Source organism: Musca autumnalis, unplaced genomic scaffold (assembly GCF_047663935.1).
Source record: "Musca autumnalis isolate F117 unplaced genomic scaffold, ASM4766393v1 scaffold_4, whole genome shotgun sequence".
In the NCBI taxonomy this organism is placed as follows: domain Eukaryota; kingdom Metazoa; phylum Arthropoda; class Insecta; order Diptera; family Muscidae; genus Musca; species Musca autumnalis.
The window spans coordinates 105,861,014-105,880,220 of NW_027411977.1; the positions used below are offsets into that span (position 1 = coordinate 105,861,014).

At 36.9% G+C, this 19,207-nt stretch overlaps 1 protein-coding gene across 1 annotated transcript; it reads right to left on the minus strand.

Annotated features, from left to right (window-relative positions):
- Window positions 1–8,028: 8,028 nt before the first annotated feature.
- On the minus strand, window positions 8,029–11,850 carry LOC141403037 (uncharacterized). The gene is made up of 5 exons (XM_073985170.1): window positions 9,538–11,850; window positions 9,128–9,441; window positions 8,858–9,054; window positions 8,080–8,422; window positions 8,029–8,035 (listed from the first exon to the last, which is right to left on the minus strand). The coding sequence occupies exons 1-5, from the start codon at window positions 11,848–11,850 to the stop codon at window positions 8,029–8,031; spliced, it is 3,174 nt and encodes a 1,057-aa protein (XP_073841271.1).
- Window positions 11,851–19,207: the final 7,357 nt, after the last annotated feature.

Here is a 19,207-nt window from a genome sequence, read left to right on the forward strand (position 1 = left end):
GCAGTCGAGGCGGTGGTGTTTTGGTTGCCGTAAAGAAAAAATTTCAAGCTCATATATTGCCAAATTTAAATATAGATTTGTTATTAGATCAATTATTTGTTTTTATCCCCATAAAGAATGGTAAATTATGTATAGCTGTTTCTTATTTACCACCGAACAGTGACTCAAATTTATATTCAATGCATTTAAATAATTTACTGCATTTGTATGAAGATTTCGATAATAGGACACAATTCTGCGTTTTAGGCGACTTTAATTTAAAGAATATTGTGTGGTCTTATTATGATGAGGTTCTAATTCCTACAAATGTAAATAAGGATTATGAAATCGATCTTATAGACAGCATGCTTGAAATGGACCTAATTCAAATTAATAATGTTTATAATCAGCTACATCGACTTCTGGACCTAATATTTGTTCAGAATGATTTCAAGTTCATAATTTATGAGTGTACAGACTCATTTTCTAAACGTAATATACACCATTCAGCTATTATAGTTGAGTTGGACATTGTAATATATTTAAGAGATTCTTGCGATTCGACCTTGGAAATGTTTGATTTTAAGCACGGCAATTTTGACTTATTAAATTCAGCTTTATTGAATGTTGACTGGTCAAATTTATTAAACATCGATGATTTAAATGTGTGCTATGATGTTTTCCTTCAAAATATTATTCACACTTGTAAGCAATGCATTCCTATCAGGACTTCAAAACCAATTAGCCATCCGTGGTATACAAAAAGGTTGCGTCAGTTAAAGAATAAGCTTAATAAACTATTCAAACGCTATAATGATTCTTTAAATCCAATCATTTATAATGCATATGTTCAATGCCGAAAGGAATTTGACTTTCTCAATAAATTTCTTTATAAACAATATATAATAAATATTGAAAATCAGATTAAGGATAATCCTAAATCGTTTTGGAATTTTATTAATGCTAAAAAGCAATGTTTGGACTTTCCGGTCCCGATGTGCTATAATAATTCAGTTGCAAATAACCCACATGAAATCGCGGATTTATTTGCTTCCTACTTTAAGTCCAATCTTGAGAATTGTGACCCACTATTTTCCTGTAATCTATCTGAAGAGGTGTCTTCAACGCATTTAATTTTTGGGGAGTTAACTTTGACTGATTATGATGTGATTCATGGTATTCAGAACATAAAAAATTCATATACTAGAGATGTTGATGGCCTCTGTGCGTATCTACTCAAGCAATGCGCGATTTCTCTGTATTATCCTCTTAAACTTCTTTATAATAAATCCTTGCATAATGGAATCTTTGCAGACCGTTGGAAATTTGCTTTTATAAATCCTGTTTTTAAAAGGGGTCGTAAAGAAGATATATCTTCTTATCGATCAATCTCAAAATTGAGTGTTGTGTCTAAGATTTTAGAAAACATAATTCATGAAAAGTTGTTTTTTGCTGTGAAATCTTTATTGATCCCTCAGCAACATGGTTTTCATAAAGGTAGATCTATGACTTCTAATTTATTTGTATTCACGGACTACTGTTATTCGTCTTTTTCTGCTGGTTGTCAAGTTGAAACTATATACACAGATTTCTCTAAAGCTTTCGATAAAATCGTTCATGATGTTCTTTTGAAAAAATTGCATAATTTCGGAATTCACTCCAATTTTTTTAATTGTGTTAAATCTTATCTCGAAAACAGAACATGTGTAGTTAAAATAGGTTCAGTTGAATCAAAACCTTATAAATTATCCTCGGGTGTTCCACAAGGAAGCATATTGGGACCATTATTTTTTAATATCTTTATAAATGATATTTATACATGTTTTAAATATGCCCACTTTTTGATGTATGCAGACGATCTGAAAATCTTCCTTGCTACAAAATACCAAAATGACTTTTTGAAAATTCAATCTGATTTGAATAGATTCTCTGATTGGTGTAATAATAATCGTTTGAATTTAAATGTTAAAAAGTGTGTTCATTTGTCATATTATCGTGTTCGCAATCCTTTGCACTATGAATTTACTATTGATCAGACAATTCTGAAAAAGGTTGAGGAAATTGAAGATCTTGGCATCATTTTTGATTACAAACTTCCTTTTACACCGCATTTAGATAAATTAATTCCTAGAGCTTATTCGTTATTGGCATTTATCAGACGACACAGCACAGGATTCAGCGATCCTTACACTTTTAAAATATTGTTCACTTCTATTGTGAGAGCAAAACTAGAATATTGTTGCATTATTTGGAATCCTTTTATTGCAGTAAATGTAAATAGATTGGAGAGAATACAGAAGAAATTCTTAAAACTTGCTTTGAATTCATTACATTTTACGCGACCTCTACCAACATATGAGTCTAGGAGTATGCTAATTGGTTTGGAAACATTGGAAAAAAGGCGCAAAATGCATTCATTGATGTTTATATACGATTTAATAAATAATAACATTGACTGTCCATATCTTATGTCTAAAATATCATTTAACATTCCTCGTCGAAATCTTAGATTAAACAGAATATCTGTTATCGATTTTAATACTTCAAGAGAGTCTTTTAAATCTTTTTTAAAGCAATTTTTAGATTAAAATATTATTGTTTATATGTTTAAATATATAATTTTGTACATAGTTGTATTAAAATTCTAAAAAAAATTTGAAAATTTGTATTATAAAATTTAGAATTTGTATTTAATTATGAATATTACAAATATCGCAGTCTGTAAGGGAATTTGCCCATAGACTTAAGAAATAAAGAAATAAATAAAAAAATAAAGAAATAAATAAAATAATCTGTATATTGAATGGACTGTTTTGTCCTTCAATGAGGTTTTAGATGTCGTTTATCAAGGCGGATCACCAAGATAAATTAAATGAGGTTGTAGATGTCGTTTATCAAGGCAGTGTCACCAAGATAAATTATAGTTTTAACACAAGCACATGAACTTGGTTAAATCGGAGAGGAAAAGCACACACTAGAAGGCGTTTTTAAGTTCTCCCATTCTTTATTGATAAATTGGTTCTTAAATACTAACTTATTGCTAAATTGCACATTTTGTTTGGTGTCTAGTGTGTTGTAGAAATTGCTTAATTTACAAAATAATTATTATGAAAAGAAACGTTGTGGTTCATTGCCCCACAACAATACTACAACATTGATTTTTTACATTTTTAGGTAATGATAGTAAGTCTGCGTTTGCACTTTCAAGTAGAACATTTTGTTTGTTTATTTTTTTGCAATGCATTATGTGCTTAATCATACTAGGCAATGTGAATGTCTGAACATACTCCCCGCCGTTGAGCCATGCTCAACTGAAATTTGATTTGCTGATACAACAGATGTTAATTGCTGTTGTTAAAAAAGAAATGCGGTAGTGTGGTTATTCCTGACCTAGACACTAAACATAATGTTTGTATGAATTTTATTTTCTTATGGATATTATGATACGGAAAATACAAATTCTGATGACGCGACATTTTGACGGACTGCTGCTATGGGAGGTTGTTGACTTAACTTCATTTTAATGAATTGTCTTCTTTTGTAGACTGCTGTTATAATAATTCCAATTGCAAGAATGAGGGCGGCGTAAGCTATTGTTGCATGATGTCTCTTGATGTTGTTAAGTTGCAGTGGCAAGTCAGTTAGAACTTGTTGATGAAGTTGATTTTGAATCTCAGATATATTCTTGATGTGGTCAATGAAGTTTCTATGATATATTTTGCTATATTTTGGTTCGTCTGGATAACTGATTTCTGTAGCGTTGGCGGTGGCTGTATATGATGAGTGAAGGGATGATGAATATGTTTGATGTCCCTGAATGAACATTGACCTGTACTTTACGGTACAATCTGGACTTATTTTAATGAGTCCGGTGCCCTGCAATATTACTCGAGAGTGTTCCTGATTGCATACAGTGGTTATTTGAGTTTGATGTGACATTGTATACATCCACTGGTTGCCGTGTTTTAGTTGTGTCATCGACGTGTTGCCTATGAATGGGTCCACGGTACAACTGGGACGAGTGATATTATTAAGAAGTGAAATTTCACATAGGCACTTGGCTGCGTCTGTATTGAATTTGGACTGCATATTTGGACATAAGACTTCATCTTCTGTTAGTGGTGTGCATGCTGCCCATTCTTGTTCTGTTAATGTATAATACTCATCTCTGTGGGCAGTTATAGCGATGAGGTCGCTGCATGGCCTAATGATCATCATGGTGCTATTGACAGGTGCAGGAATTGGATGTAGCTTAAGCAGTTCCAACGATTCTGGGTCACATAGAGGAATTGTTATGTAGAAAATTATATGATTATCTGTGATTCCTCCCTTTACATTCATGATTTTGTAGAGCTGCAGGAGATTCTCTTGACGGACAGGTAGCTGCAATGCTGGTGGAAGATGATTTCGGACTTGTATGAGCTCTGATTGAAGTTGTAGCGGTGATAGTAACATTGGGCTGATTTTCCCATGATGTGAATCGGACAATGTTGTTATTATTGCTGTTTGTATTCGGTGTAGCCTTACTGATATCAATGTCAATTGAGAAGATAGTGACACCATATTTTGGAACAGATTAAATTGGTGATTCTCTTGTTCGTTTTCGTGTAGCCGTTTCTCAATGTTGTTCATTTGATAATCGAGGCTGTCGAAGTTTGCTTTTAGTTGTAGTTCATCTTGTTTGAAAATGTTGAGGGTTGAGTTAATAATTGAAGTTTGGTTTTTTAAGAGCTGTTTCATGTGGTTTTCATCTTCCTTGATCAAGGTAATAGTGTCCGACATTTGTTCCGCGTAATTTGAGTCCAAAACTCCAAAAAGTGAGTTAGCAATGTTTCCAACAATATTTACAGCACCACGTTTGCTTCTCTTGTTTTTTAGTAAAAGGTTTCCGTCCTTGAGGTCTGAGAAACTGAGTTCAAGGGTATGCAGAATGTTCAGACATGGTGCCCTTTGGGATATAAGGGTGCATAACTTCTGGAGTGCCAATGTGCCATTTGTAAATGTGTTCATCTCTCGCCAGTATGGTTGTAGTTCGTAGTACGTTATGAGTTTCCATTCAGATCTTGAGATACGTGTGGTGCCAATTCCTTCAAAGTGTATTCCAATGTTGGGTTCAAACTTGGTTACCTCTATTTTGTTTGCACAAATTAAAGGAAGTGCAAATAGAGCGACGATCATCGTTAGCATGATGCTGGAGCTTGAAGCCGTTCGTTTCCTTTTGCTTGGACGTTCGTCTGGTGATGCTGAAGATGATTGCGTTTCCTGCTCTTTCTCATTGATCGGGTTTGGTGACAATTGCATGCTCGGCTGATCTTTGCATGTATTGTCTTCTTCGAGTCGCGGAAGTGGTGCTAAATATTGGATGGCTCTTTTAAAAACTCCGGATGCGGTTTTTACGTCAGCAACTCTCACTACATTGTCGTTTCCTTTGTATGTTTTGATAACACGACCTAAAGGCCACTTCATGACCGGAACATTGTCTTCTTTTATAATGACAATGGCTCCTAGTTGTAGATTCTTCGACTGCTCTTGCCATTTATTACGATATTGCAATTCATTTAGATAGTCTCGTGACCACCTGCTCCAAAATTCGTGCTTAAGTCGAGAAACCAGATTCCATCTAGTTGCCAGGCTTAAGGTTGGTTGCTTTGCTTGTGAGTCCACTTGTGCAGTGAGTGGTTCTCCAATCAAAAAGTGTCCTGGAGTGATTGCACCTATATCATTGGGATCATTTGACATTGGAGAAATAGGCCTTGAGTTTAATATGGCTTCAATTTCAATGACCAAAGTTTCGAGTTCTTCATAAGTCAAGGATGCGTTCGCCATGCTTCTGATTAGAAGATGTTTTGCTGACTTGACAGCGGCTTCCCAGAGGCCACCAAAGTGTGGCGCTCTTGGCGGAATGAAATTAAACTGAATGCCTCTGTTATTGCAAGCATTTGTAATGGCTTCTTTGGCATTTGTTGAATGTATTATGGTTGATAGTTCAGGTACCTTGGGTCTCATGCATAAAACGTGAGCTTGAGCTCGAACTCGATTTTTTGAGTAAAAGGTGCTTGTCGTATGCATAATAAAATTTGATGTATGTGCTTTTACTCACTGCTCACGTTTGATCTCTTCTTGCTCAGTTTGAACTTAGAAGTTGAAGTTAGATGAGATTGTTCTCATTTTCATATGCATAAAAACAAGGTTTTGCTTACTTTTGTGAGCTCTTGCTTAAATTTTGTGGAGCATGCCTTTTAGTTGACTCGCGTGCACTAAAAAGGAATCATGGCTGAATATTTTGTACCACAAATAAATAAAAAATTTTATCAAAAGCGTAAGACAAATTTAGCAAGTGAGGATAAAAAATTATACAGGTTTGTAATCTTATTTTATTATTTTTTATATAACTAATAATAATATGATAAATACATAGATTTGATGGTAGTAGCATTTTCTGGTTAGCGAATTATTTTTTTGAGGAGTCAGAAGAAAGACGTGGTGGTGCCCTCAGCAACATTGATAAAATTCGACTCTATTTAAGATTCTGTGCAGATCCTGGATTCCAAAATGGTATAGCCACAGATATTGGGGTCCATCAATCTACTGTGTCGCGAACAATTGCGGAAGTTGCAAAACTTATATCTGCCAAAGCAAGCGAATGGATAAAATTCCCGAAAGATGCAGATCAAATAAAAGATTGTCAAAGGAAATGGCAGGCAAATTATTGCTTTCCATTTGCAATTGGAGTTATTGATTATATTCACATAAAAATTTAAAAAAAAAACACAAATCAAACCCACAAATCTTTCATTTTTGTACGCAAAATTTAGGTATATCGTCAGTTTCTATTTTATTATTATTTGCTTCTACTTCTACTTCACTTCCACTTGACGACTTGTTTGTACTTCAATACCAATTAGAGGTTTGATCTTAATTTACTCAAGTAATTGCAATTGGTTTGAACTCATTTTTATGCATACGAAATTGAGCAAAAGCTGTTGCTGTTCGATCTAACTCAACTTACGAGCAATTGCTTACTTGACTCAACTCATCGCTTTTACTCGTTTTTATGCATGAGACCCCTTGTTTTTGGCTCCTATGAAGTTCGTTGCGTTGTCGCAATATAGGTTTTGGCAATGTCCACGTCGTCCGATGAATCTTTTAAGAGCACCTATGAACGCCTCGGTGGTGAGGTCACTCACTAGTTCCAGGTGTACTGCCTTTGTTGAAAAGCAACAAAATACTGCAATGTAGGCCTTGTGTGGCCGTTTTCCGCGGAGTTTGTAATGTACTGTTATTGGGCCGCAAAAATCTACCCCAGTATTAATGAAGGGCCTGGCTGGTGTGACACGTGTGGAAGGCAAGTTTCCCATAACTTGATTAAATAATGCTGGCTTAGCTCTGCTACATGTTGTACAGCGATGAACCGTAGCTCGAGCCATAATCTTTCCTTTTAGTGGCCAAAACCGTTGACGTACGATTCCCAGCAATGTTTGCGCGCCACAATGTTTATTTTCCTTGGGTACCATTTCAAATATTAATTTTGAAATTGGGTCATTATAGGGAATAAGGAGTTGATGCTTGGAGTCGAATAACAAGGACGATGCTTCAAGACGACCCCCAACCCGAATTAAGCCGTCATTGTCCAAAAATGGTGACAGGTTACACAGTTTACTTGTTCCACGAAATTCTTGGTACTTCTTCAGCTGTTGAATTTCTTCCTTAAAGTCCGACTCTTGTATGTGTCTGATTATATGCTTTAAAGCCGTGTCTAGCTCGATCGTTGTAAGTGATCCTTGGGCCTGTCGAAGGATATTTTTGCACCTGCTCTGAGTAATGAAGCGCAAAACGTATGCTATGATTCGTTGTAGACGGGTGAACGAGTTGTTGTGATTTATTTTGTACATAAAGTCGTTTGGTGTTACTGTGGTAACGAGTGCCTCTGGTACCTTCCTTTTTCTCTCAAGGTTGGTCGAAATTGCAAGATGTGGATTGAATTTTGCTGGCCACATTGTGTCTTTTCCGTGTAAAAATAAAGGACCACAGAACCAAAGAGCACAATCTTTAAGGGCTGTTGGTGAAATGCCACGAGATAGTACATCGGCTGGATTGCACTTTGAGCTGACATGACGCCATTGTTCTGCCTGAGTGACTTCTTGTATGATTGCAATTCTATTGGCCACAAATGTGTTGAATGCTGCAGATGATGAGTTTATCCAGGCCAGCACGATTTCTGAGTCAGTCCAAAACCAGGTTGGACACGTCAATTGAAGATCGATTTTGATTTTTGAAGCTAACTGGGCTCCAAGTGCTGCTGCGCAAAGCTCCAAACGTGGTATGGTTTGCCTTTTGAGTGGGGCAACGCGAGATTTCGCACAGAGGAGACGTGTCATGGTAGTTCCGTCTTTAAAGGTTGATCGCATGTAAGCCGCTGCGCCATACGCCTTTTCTGATGCATCTGTGAAGATGTGTAGTTGCCTTGATTCTGGCACTCTCCCTTTAAAGATGTGTCTATATATCTGAAGTGTTTTTAGAGCGTTTAAGTCCGATCGAAACGTGGTCCATTTAGAGTGTAAGGATTCTGGTAACGATTGGTCCCAGTCTAATTTTAACTCCCACAATTCTTGTATGAATATTTTGGCCGTTACTGTAACTGGAGACAGTATTCCTAATGGATCAAAAAGTCTGGCAAGATCTGATGTAACTGTACGTTTAGTGATTCTTCTGACGGAATCAATGTTAACTTTTACACAAAATGTGTCATCTTTTGGAAGCCATGTTAGTCCTAATGTTTTAACGGTGTCAGCCTTTGAGCTCTCGAAATCTAAGTTTACTTCTTGATCTCCTTCTGAAATGTTTTTAAGCAGTTGAGGGTTATTAGCACACCACTTGCGTAAGTTGAAACCGCTGTCTTTCATAACTTGAATGAGTTGCTGCTGCATATTAATTGCCGTTATTAAACTGTCGGCTCCGCCCAGGCCATCGTCGACGTAAAAATTCTCTTGGAGAAATTGCGAGGCGAGCGGGTAACGGATTGCGTTGTCCTTGGCTAATCGTTGCAGGCATTTTGTTGCCAAATATGGGGCGGCTCTTGTGCTGAGAGACATCCTTTCTCCAAATTATTAGTTGAAACTGGCGGTCCTCAGGAGAGATTAGGACCTGCCTGTACATTTTCTCGACGTCAGTTGTGAAAACGTATTTGGGTAGCCTAAATCTCAGTAGTATGGAGAACAGATCGCTTTGAACAGTAGGTCCTGTGTACATCAGATCATTTAACGAATGCGATGACGAAGTTTTGGCCGATGCGTCGAATACTACACGAAGCTTTGTTGTTGTGCTCTCAGGTCGTTGCACGCAATGATGTGGGATGAAGTAGTGTGGTGATCGAATAGCATCCGCCGATATTTTTGTCATGTGTCCTAGGTTCTCATATTCTTCCATGAATCTGACATATTGTTCCTTCAACTCAGGATCTTTCTGCAACCGGCGTTCGAGGGAGAAAAATCGATTGATTGCGATCCCATGTGAGTCTCCTAACGCGTCAGGGTTTTGATGAAAGGGTATTCGGACTACAAATCGATTTTTGTTGTCCTTGATGGTGTGCTGCTCAAAGTGATTTTCGCATTGTCTTTCTTCGATGGACATTGGTTTGTTGGTTGTCTTGATTTCCTCCAATTCCCATAACCGGGCGATAGAGGCGTCAAGCGATTCATCCGTGGTACAGATTCCACATGTAAAGTTCCTGGGCTTTTCTTCTTGAATTTTTCCTGATATTATCCACCCAAACACAGTGTTCTGCATTGTGGGGAGATCCTTGGCTAATTTTATTTGTCCAATCGACAACAGTTCGTGATAGTGTTCTGCACCTAATAATATATCAATTTTATCAGGACGGTTGAAGGCTGGATCAGCTAGCGTCAGATTCTTTGGAATCGACCAATCTTCAACGTTAATGAATTGTGATGGCTGTGGTGACAGGATACGAGGCAAGACAAATGCTTCAAGTCGAGTCGAATAATTGTTGATTCGAGACTTCAGAGCCACATTTACTCGATGGTTTGTTCTAGTGTTGGTTGCACCGATTCCGTTGATATTAATTGTTGACTTTTGCATTGAAATGCCAAGTCGCTTTACTAAACGTTCTGTGATGAAATTGACTTGTGAACCAGAATCAAGCAAAGCGCGGCACTCCACTTCTGCTTCATCCACCTTTATTTTGACTACTGCTGTGCTGAGTAGAACGTACGAGCTGATTTGTTCTTTATTTGCAGCGGCCAGCGAGGTGGCTTCCTGATTATTGGGCGACTCAGTATTTACGGAGGCTACCCCTCCGGCAGGCTTTGTACCAGTTTCAGCTGATAAAGTCATACGACTATCTTGTTTGTTTGTAGATCCTTGCTTGCGCTCTAGATGCAACAGTGTGTTGTGTTTCTTGTTGCATTTCATGCAGCATCGCGTAGTACATTGCTTCGATGAATGGCCCGCCTTTAAACAGTTTACACATCGTTTTTGCTTTTGTGCGAAATTTAGTCGTTCTGGTGGTGTCATTTTGAGAAAGTTCTGGCAGTGATATAGTTTATGTGTGCCATTTTTACATAGAGTACATATGTTGTTTCCTTGGTTGGCCGATGCCACTGTAGCACAAGATTTAGATGAAGGTTTTTCCTTTTGACCCATTGCCTCCATTGACTGGAATCGAGTTTCCAGAAATTCTAGGAATTGACTAACTTGCTGCAATTCCCTTGGGTTGACAATTGATCTTTCGTATTGATTGTAAATACTTCGGTCTAGTTTCTTCGATAGTAGATGAAGTAGTATTGGACTCCAAGAGGACGTGTCGACTCCCACGTTCTTAAGCGCATGTAAGCACTCTTGTGAGACGTCATGTAGCTGCTTTATGGACGCGGCTGATGATCCGGTTGATGGCTGATCAATCAGTTGATGTATAAGCGATGCTACCAGCACTCGCTTGTTGTTGTATCGGTCTTGCAAAATTTTCCATGCTGCTTCATAATTTTCGGCTGTTGCTGAGATATGACTTATCAAATTTTCCGCTTCACCAGTGAGATTGGCCTTCAGATACCACATCTTTTGTACTGTGGGTATGCGTTGATTGTTTACTAACTGCGTGAAAAGTTCAAAGAAGGCCGGCCATTTTAGATAATCTCCATTAAATTTTGGGATTGTGATTTTGGGCAGTGGCAACACATTCGCTTGCCCAAGTTCTATTCCTTTTTCTGCAGTTGGTGTTGTTGTTTTGAAGTTTTCTACTACCATATTCTCCAGAGTGGTGTAGGAGTCCATATCGTAGCCTTCTTCCTGTGGATTGCAACTGTTTTCCCATATTGAGAAATGCAGTTCTTGAATTTGTTCCCACAGTTTTTCCTTTAGTTTCATGTTGGATGCTGTCGGATCCATGGTAAGTACCCTCTTCAGAGACGCTATCATAACGTTTTGTCTTCTGATTGCCGAATTGGTTGAGGATACTGAAGCTATTGAGCCGCCGTTGTTTATGGTTGATTTCTTTGCAGGAGGTTTATCAGCAGTTGTTTCTGATTCTTTTGAAGGCTCCAACATGGCTGACTCAAATAGCTCCCGGTACTTCATTGTAAGTTCAGACACCTGCTGGTAGTACTTCTCGGTGAAGTACTTGTGGTCCTTTGGATAATTTTCGAGACACTGTATTTTCGAGTCTGTGATTTCGAATTCGGCCCATGCGGCGTCTAATTTAGTGAGTCGATCCTTGTAGAAGCTAGTTGTTCTTTTCGAGATCGGCTCCTTTTTTGCATTACGGATGATAGTCTCTATCCGATCACCCGTGGCTCGTTGAACATCTACCAATTGGCTGAACAAGGTCATGCCTGTAGAATCTTCACCGGTTGCCATTTTTAATTAGTTAATGTCCGGAATTCGCCCGAAGATTGCCTTCTGCAACAGTAGCTATATGTAATCCTTTGGAAGCAATTTATTCGCGTTTTCCGTGTATTGTCCAACCAAAATTTCGGTATTCTGTGCTTGATTCGCTACTGTTCTAGAATGCCGACTGATGTCCTGGTGAACTTGCGAATGTTGATCCTGTGCCGTGTTACAGGATCTGAAATATTTTGGGATGTATTTTGCCCTATTGGAGGGACTCGATGTCACAAATGTGGTTGCGTGTTTCGTCCTATCGCAAGGACTCGGGCTCACCAAATGTGGTTGCGTGTTTCGTCCTATCGGAAGGACTAGGGGTCACCAAATGTGGTTGCGTGTTTCGTCCTATCGGAAGGACTAGGAGTCACCAAATGTGGTTGCGTGTTTCGTCCTATCAGTAGGACTCGGGGTCACCAAATGTATATTGAATGGACTGTTTTGTCCTTCAATGAGGTTTTAGATGTCGTTTATCAAGGCGGATCACCAAGATAAATTAAATGAGGTTGTAGATGTCGTTTATCAAGGCAGTGTCACCAAGATAAATTATAGTTTTAACACAAGCACATGAACTTGGTTAAATCGGAGAGGAAAAGCACACACTAGAAGGCGTTTTTAAGTTCTCCCATTCTTTATTGATAAATTGGTTCTTAAATACTAACTTATTGCTAAATTGCACATTTTGTTTGGTGTCTAGTGTGTTGTAGAAATTGCTTAATTTACAAAATAATTATTATGAAAAGAAACGTTGTGGTTCATTGCCCCACAACAATACTACAACATTGATTTTTTACATTTTTAGGTAATGATAGTAAGTCTGCGTTTGCACTTTCAAGTAGAACATTTTGTTTGTTTATTTTTTTGCAATGCATTATGTGCTTAATCATACTAGGCAATGTGAATGTCTGAACATAATCTTAATTCCAAATTTCAAGATTCAATCTCTCTCTCTTCACACAAATTTAGTAATTTTCGTATACATAAATACGAATTTCTAAACCGATCTCAATATCTCATTCCTACACTTCAACAGAAATCGTTATTCCAAATTTCAGGTTTCCAGCTTTATCTGCGCACACAAATCAAAATTATACTAAATTTTGTAGCAAAATATTACTTTTCGTACAAGTAAAACGAATTTCCAAAACTACCTTCATATCTCAAACTTTATTCCAAATTACAGGTCCACCTCTATCCGTTCACCCAAATCCAAATTGTACCAAATTTAGTACAATTTAGTACTTTTCGTACACATAAGTACGAATTTCCAAAATTAACTACATACATATATCTTAATTACAAATTTCAGGTTCCCATTTCTGTTTTTTTCTTCAAAGCAATCCGTTCACCCAAATCCAAACGTTACCAAGTTTAGTACTATTAAGTACGTTTCGTACACATAAGTACGAATTTCTAAAACTATATCCATATCTCAATTCTACACTCCAACTGTAATCTTATTTCCAAATTTCAGTTTTCCAGGTCTACCCGTTCACGCAAATCCAAGTTGTACTAAATGTAGTAACATTTTCGTTACAAAAAAACCTTTTGTACAACTCCCCATCAGTGACCCTCTTTCCATATTTCAAAATTCCTAGCTCTTCCCATTTGACTAATACAAAAGGTACCCTATTTAGTACATTTCGTACTCTTCTAGTTCGAATTTCCAAAAACCCAGCCTTATCTTACTCCTACACATCAACAGCAATCCACGCCAAAAATTTCACTCACTTATCACTACCCTGCAAGCAAAAACTATGGCGGAAGTGACTTAGGCGTGTCGCCCAGGGCGATGAAAACAGTCGCGGAAGTCACCCTGAAGCGACCTCCGTTGTGAAGAAATGAACCACGCCGGCGTGTCGTCTTGGAAGTCACTCCAGCGACACTTCTGGAAGATCATTTCCGCGATAGTTCTTGGAATTAAAAAATATTTTTTATTTGTTTTTTTTTTCTATTTATTTTTTATTTATTTATTTATTTATTTTTTTTTTTTGAAGTACGCTCTTTTAGCGAAATTATTCTTTGGAATTTCCACCTACATTAATTTCGTCATTTTAAAAATGTGATGTTTTGTTGCCTGACTTGGGAAGCGAACCCGGGCCTTCAGAGTGCAAAGCGAGTATGCTTACCACTGCACCACCGTATCATATAATCATCAGTTAGAAAAATGTCTTATATTGGTTCAAATATGTTGAATCATTAAATAAATGTAAACAATCGTCTTGGAAGTCACTCCGAAGACACTCCGAAGTGTCTGTATACGCGATAAAACGTAATCACAATAAGGCTATAGAAATTGTTTGTGTAATTCACAAACGATCTTCCTTGGCGTGTCTTCGGAGTGACTTCCTAGGCGAGGGAGTGAGAAACTCACTTCCAAATGCTGGCAGGGTAAGCTCTTTTATCTAAATGTATCTATATGAGTAAAGGACAACAAAATTTAGTTTCCAACCAAGGTTTGTGCTATTATAATACGCAAGCTTTGACTATTACTGGGTCAATATAAGTGTTTTTGAACAAAGCTCAAAAATTTAGCAAAAACAATTAATTTGCGTGGAAGTTATGACCGCGTAAATGAATAAACATAGGCAAAAACAAGTTGAAGCTATCGACGTTTTTTAAATTGCTATTCGATTGCTGGTTAAACCATTAAAATGGTGAACATCTGTCCAAAGTAAAAGTAGAAGAATACAAAATGAAGATTACACTTCTAATGTATGACTTTTCAAAATTTCCACTGCTTCCACCTTTTATGGATCCTGAAATTTTGAAGCCGGATTTTAGGTGTTTTTTGTATTTTTGATTTAACTTGGACGCGCACGCGGGCATTTCAAAAAACCAATCGTAGGATTAAAGTACTCGCGATTACACATAATTTGATATGTATATTGACTATGTAGTCCACACAGCATCACAGTAATCTACTGTCAAAGGCATATTTAGTGCGATATTTATACACTTACCACTATGTGGAAAGGGTATTATACGTTTGTTTTGCTAAAAATTCATGTAACACCGCAAAATATTTGTCGTAGACCCTCAATGTTGTATACCAAAATTCATATCTCGACGACATAAAACGATTGTGAGATGTGTGTCCGTCTGTCCGTCCATCCGATTATGGACCAATCTTCACGAAATTTTGTATGGAGATCGGGTTCAGAACAGAATAGACGCCTAAAGTTTTTGGCGATGATCGTGAAATATTTAGGGGATGAAACGGACCAAAATATTTTTATCCAATTTTGTAGCGGCTCTGTAGGTCGTAATGGTAGTCCGATCAGCGCGAAATTTTGTGTAAGGGTTGGGTTTACGACAAAGAAATAGATTGCAATTTAACGTGATTATCAGATTATATATAGCTGGTTAAATGGACCTGAACTTTTGTGTGAAAATTGGTAACATTTTTAGTATAGTGACTATAACTTTACTCCTGGAAGATACGTTCCACACATATAAGTTATACTCTGAAGAGGAACTCTAGACCTTTCCATTGAGAGTTACAGCCTAATATATACAGAGATCCCACAGCTTTAATTGTGGGAAGTGTAAACATAACCATGCTAGAGTTCGCACTTGTAGTTTTTGCACTAGGTAAGAGGTTTGGTCAAGGAAAATGCAAATAACTTCGGATAATGATCTGATAGCATTTAGCGGGTGAAATTGGCCATAATTTTTTGTCGAAAAAATATCTAACACAGGGACACACATCTCACAATCATTAGTGAAAATTATATCAATATAATAGCATATACCTAAGTAGGTTCCCTTTTGGTTTTGGTCTGTGTGTAAAGAACTACATTTACTATCCATACTACAAAATGTCGCAATCATGATAGAAAAGTTTTTCAATCATAATAGAGAAATTTTTTTAAATTGTTCAAATCACAATGCTGTACGATGTTTTGACATTTTTGTGGTAACTTTGGTAAAAAGAACTGTGATACCTCGAGATATTGTTTTAGCACGGTGCGCCTGAACTAACTTTAAATGAAAGGTGCTTACACCTGGGAAGTTTTTGCAGATTCTGAAACTACAATGTTTATAGACGAGAAAAATTAAAAAAAAAACGCAGGAGGGATTTTTAAATAAATCGCGGTCAAAGTTCACAATTTTTGGTTTTCAGGATTTTGCTTTTTTTCTTGTTTTTGATTTTTCTCATCTATGAACAATGCTGTTTCGGAATCTTTTAAATTTAAAGTTAGTTCAGGCGCACCGTGCTAAAACAATATCTCGAGGTATCACAGTTCTTTTTACCAAAGTTACCACAAAAATGTCAAAACATCGTACAGCATTGTGATTTGAACAATTTAAAAAAATTTCTCTATTATAATTGAAAAGCTTTTCTATTATACACCTGGGAAGTTTTTGCAGATTCTGAAACTACAATGTTTATAGACGAGAAAAATTAAAAACAAAACAAGTAAAAAAGCGTTAAGTTCGGCCGGGCCGAACTTTTCATACCCTCCACCATAAAATATTCTGAACTAAAATGGAATAACTAGTTTTCATTCCTGTCCCCAACTTTAAGTGGGTACGTTAAAATGTCAGATAATGTACATAAAATGCTTCATTCGGGAGGCCCTTTTTTATGGTACCTATATCTAACTATGTATGTTGACAATTATTGGAGGGCGAGAAATTGGGAGGTACCGTTATATAGGGGTTATAATAAAACATGGACCTATGTTGACAGTTTTTGATAGGAGCCTTCAACGTCAAATAACTCCTAATTCGGTTAAAAATTGCAGCTAGAATCCTCAAAATACCGAAAATCGGTACATAACGTGGGAACTTCAAATATGAACATAAATGAACAATTTTTGTTGCAGAATTTTTGTTGGTTTGTTTTAGGGCTATACCAAAACATGAACTTACGTTCGGTTAAACATTTTAAGTAAAATCCTCAAAGTACCGAAAATCGGGAAGTATCGTTATATTGGGGCTATGTTGAGAATTGTTGATGCAGATGTGTGGTGACCACTACAACCTTCAAATATCAAATTACAGTTAGTTCGGTTAAAAATTGTAGCTAAAATTGCAAAATTACTGAAAATTGGGAGGTACGGTTATATGGGACGAACATGGACCTATGTTGACAATTTTTGATGGAGAGGTGTTGTGACCACTAAGAACTTCAAATGTCAAATTACAGCTAGTTCGGTTTAATATTGTAACTAAAATCATCAAATTACTGAATATCGGGAGGTACCGTTATATGGGAGCTTTATCAATACATCGACCTTTCTTGACAATTATTGGTGGAGAGGTGTGGTGACCACTAGGAATTTCAAATGTCAAATGTTCAAATTACAGATAATTCGGTTAAAACTTGTAGGTAAAATTCTCAAAATACCGAAAATCGGGAGGTACCGTTATATGGGGCTATACCAAAACGTGGAAATATGTCCACAACTTTTGTTATAAAAGTTTATTTACACTTAAGAACCCTAAATGTCATTTTATAGCTAAATCGGTCTGAAAATGTAGCTAAAAACGTCAAAATAACGTAAGTCGAGGGGCACCGTTATATGGGGGCTATACCAAAACGTGGACATATGTACACAAGTTTTGTTATATACCCAGCAAAATAAATTGGAAGTAGTGCAATGTGGACTAGTTCTGTCACGGCATGTTTTAATGCAGTTCAACCGGAGTCGTGAAAAAGGCACTCCAGTCCTCACATTTTAACCGCATTTGGATGCAATCCAAAGAATAACATCTACTTGTCACATTTTAACAACATCCGTATGCAGTTCAGCGGAGTCGTGAAAAAGGCACTCCAATTCCTCACAATTTATTAGCAGTTGTTAGAGATCCCTACATGTACATAAATCAGTTTGTACATCTCTACAGGCAGCGGCATATATTTTCCAAAAAGAGATATGTAAGCGTGTTAACATTTCCAAACATTTGTTAATACAAACTAAATAATATTTAATTTGTGAACATTTTTCCGGTAACTCACGAGAAGAAAATTTCCGAATGGAGTGCTGTTGGAGTACACGTCGAAAACTTAACTGGTGATGGGAAGACAACCCATTTAGCATATGAAACAAAAACAGTTCAGCATGGATTAAATGGAGTGCGGAGGAAACGCGCATGTTTGCGATTGAATTCAATGGAGAATTTTCATAATTTGTGTTAATGTAATAAAGTTCTTAATATTTTTGTTTTACACAAATTAGGATATTTTGTAATGGCTTGCACAATTTCCGCAGAATGCCTGTATCAAAACACGTGCTTTGGATTGCCTCCTATTCTACCCCAAAGGGTTAGTTAAAATGCAATGCCAAAGGGTCAGTTAAAATGCAGTGCAATGGAGTGCCTCTTTCAGTAGTCACGCTCTTGTAAAAATCATGAGTGAAAATGCATAATTTGATGCACTTCCAAATCACTTGTACATATCATTTAACTGCCTCTTTGGAGGCAAATATTTTGCTGGGTAAGTTTATTGACATTTAAGAATCCCAAATGTCAAATTATAGCCACATCGGTCTGAAAATGTAGCTAAAAACATCAAAATACCGTAAATCGGGGGAAACGTTATATGGGGGCTATACCAAAACTTGGACCTATGTCCTCAACTTTTGTTATATAAGTTTATTGACACTTAAGAACCCTTAATGCCAAATTATAGCGAAATCGGTCTGAAAATGTAGCTAAAAACGTCAAAATACCGTAAATCGGGGGTACCGTTATATGGGGGCTATACCAAAACGTGGACCTATGTCCACAAGTTTTCTTATATAAGTTTATTGGCACTTAAGAACCCTAAATGTCAAATTATAGCTAAATCGGTCTGAAAATGTAGCTAAAAACGACAAAATACCGTAAATCGGGGGGGTACCGTTATATGGGGGCTATACCAAAATGTGGAACTATGTCCACAACTTTTGTTATATAAGTTTATTGACACTTAAGAACCCTAAATGTCAAATTATAGCTACATCGGTCTGAAAATGTAGCTAAAAACGTCAAAATACCGTAAATCGGGGGGTACCGTTATATGGGGGCTATACCAAAACATGGACCTATGTCCACAAGTTTTGTTATATAAGTTTATTGACACTTAAGAACCCTAAATGTCAAATTATAGCTAAATCGGTCTGAAAATGTAGCTAAAAACGTCAAAATACCGTAAATGGGGGGGTACCGTTATATGGCGGCTATATCAAAACGTGGACCTATGTCCACAACTTTTGTTATATAAGTTTATTGACACTTAAAAACCATAAATGTCAAATTATAGCTAAATCGGTCTGAAAATGTAGCTAAAAACGTCAAAATACCGTAAATCGGGGGGTACCGTTATATGGGGGCTATATCAAAA

Bases quoted from the DNA above. Each gene is read 5' to 3' on its own strand.
- LOC141403037 (XM_073985170.1), bottom strand. From the start codon at position 11,850: ATGGCAACCGGTGAAGATTCTACAGGCATGACCTTGTTCAGCCAATTG. The intron at 9,442-9,537 runs GTAGTCCGAATA...CGCCGGTTGCAG, and splicing joins AGGACAACAAAAATCGATTT to AAAGATCCTGAGTTGAAGGA. The intron at 8,423-8,857 runs GCAAGTGGTGTG...ACATCTTCACAG, and splicing joins AGACAGCGGTTTCAACTTAC to ATGCATCAGAAAAGGCGTAT.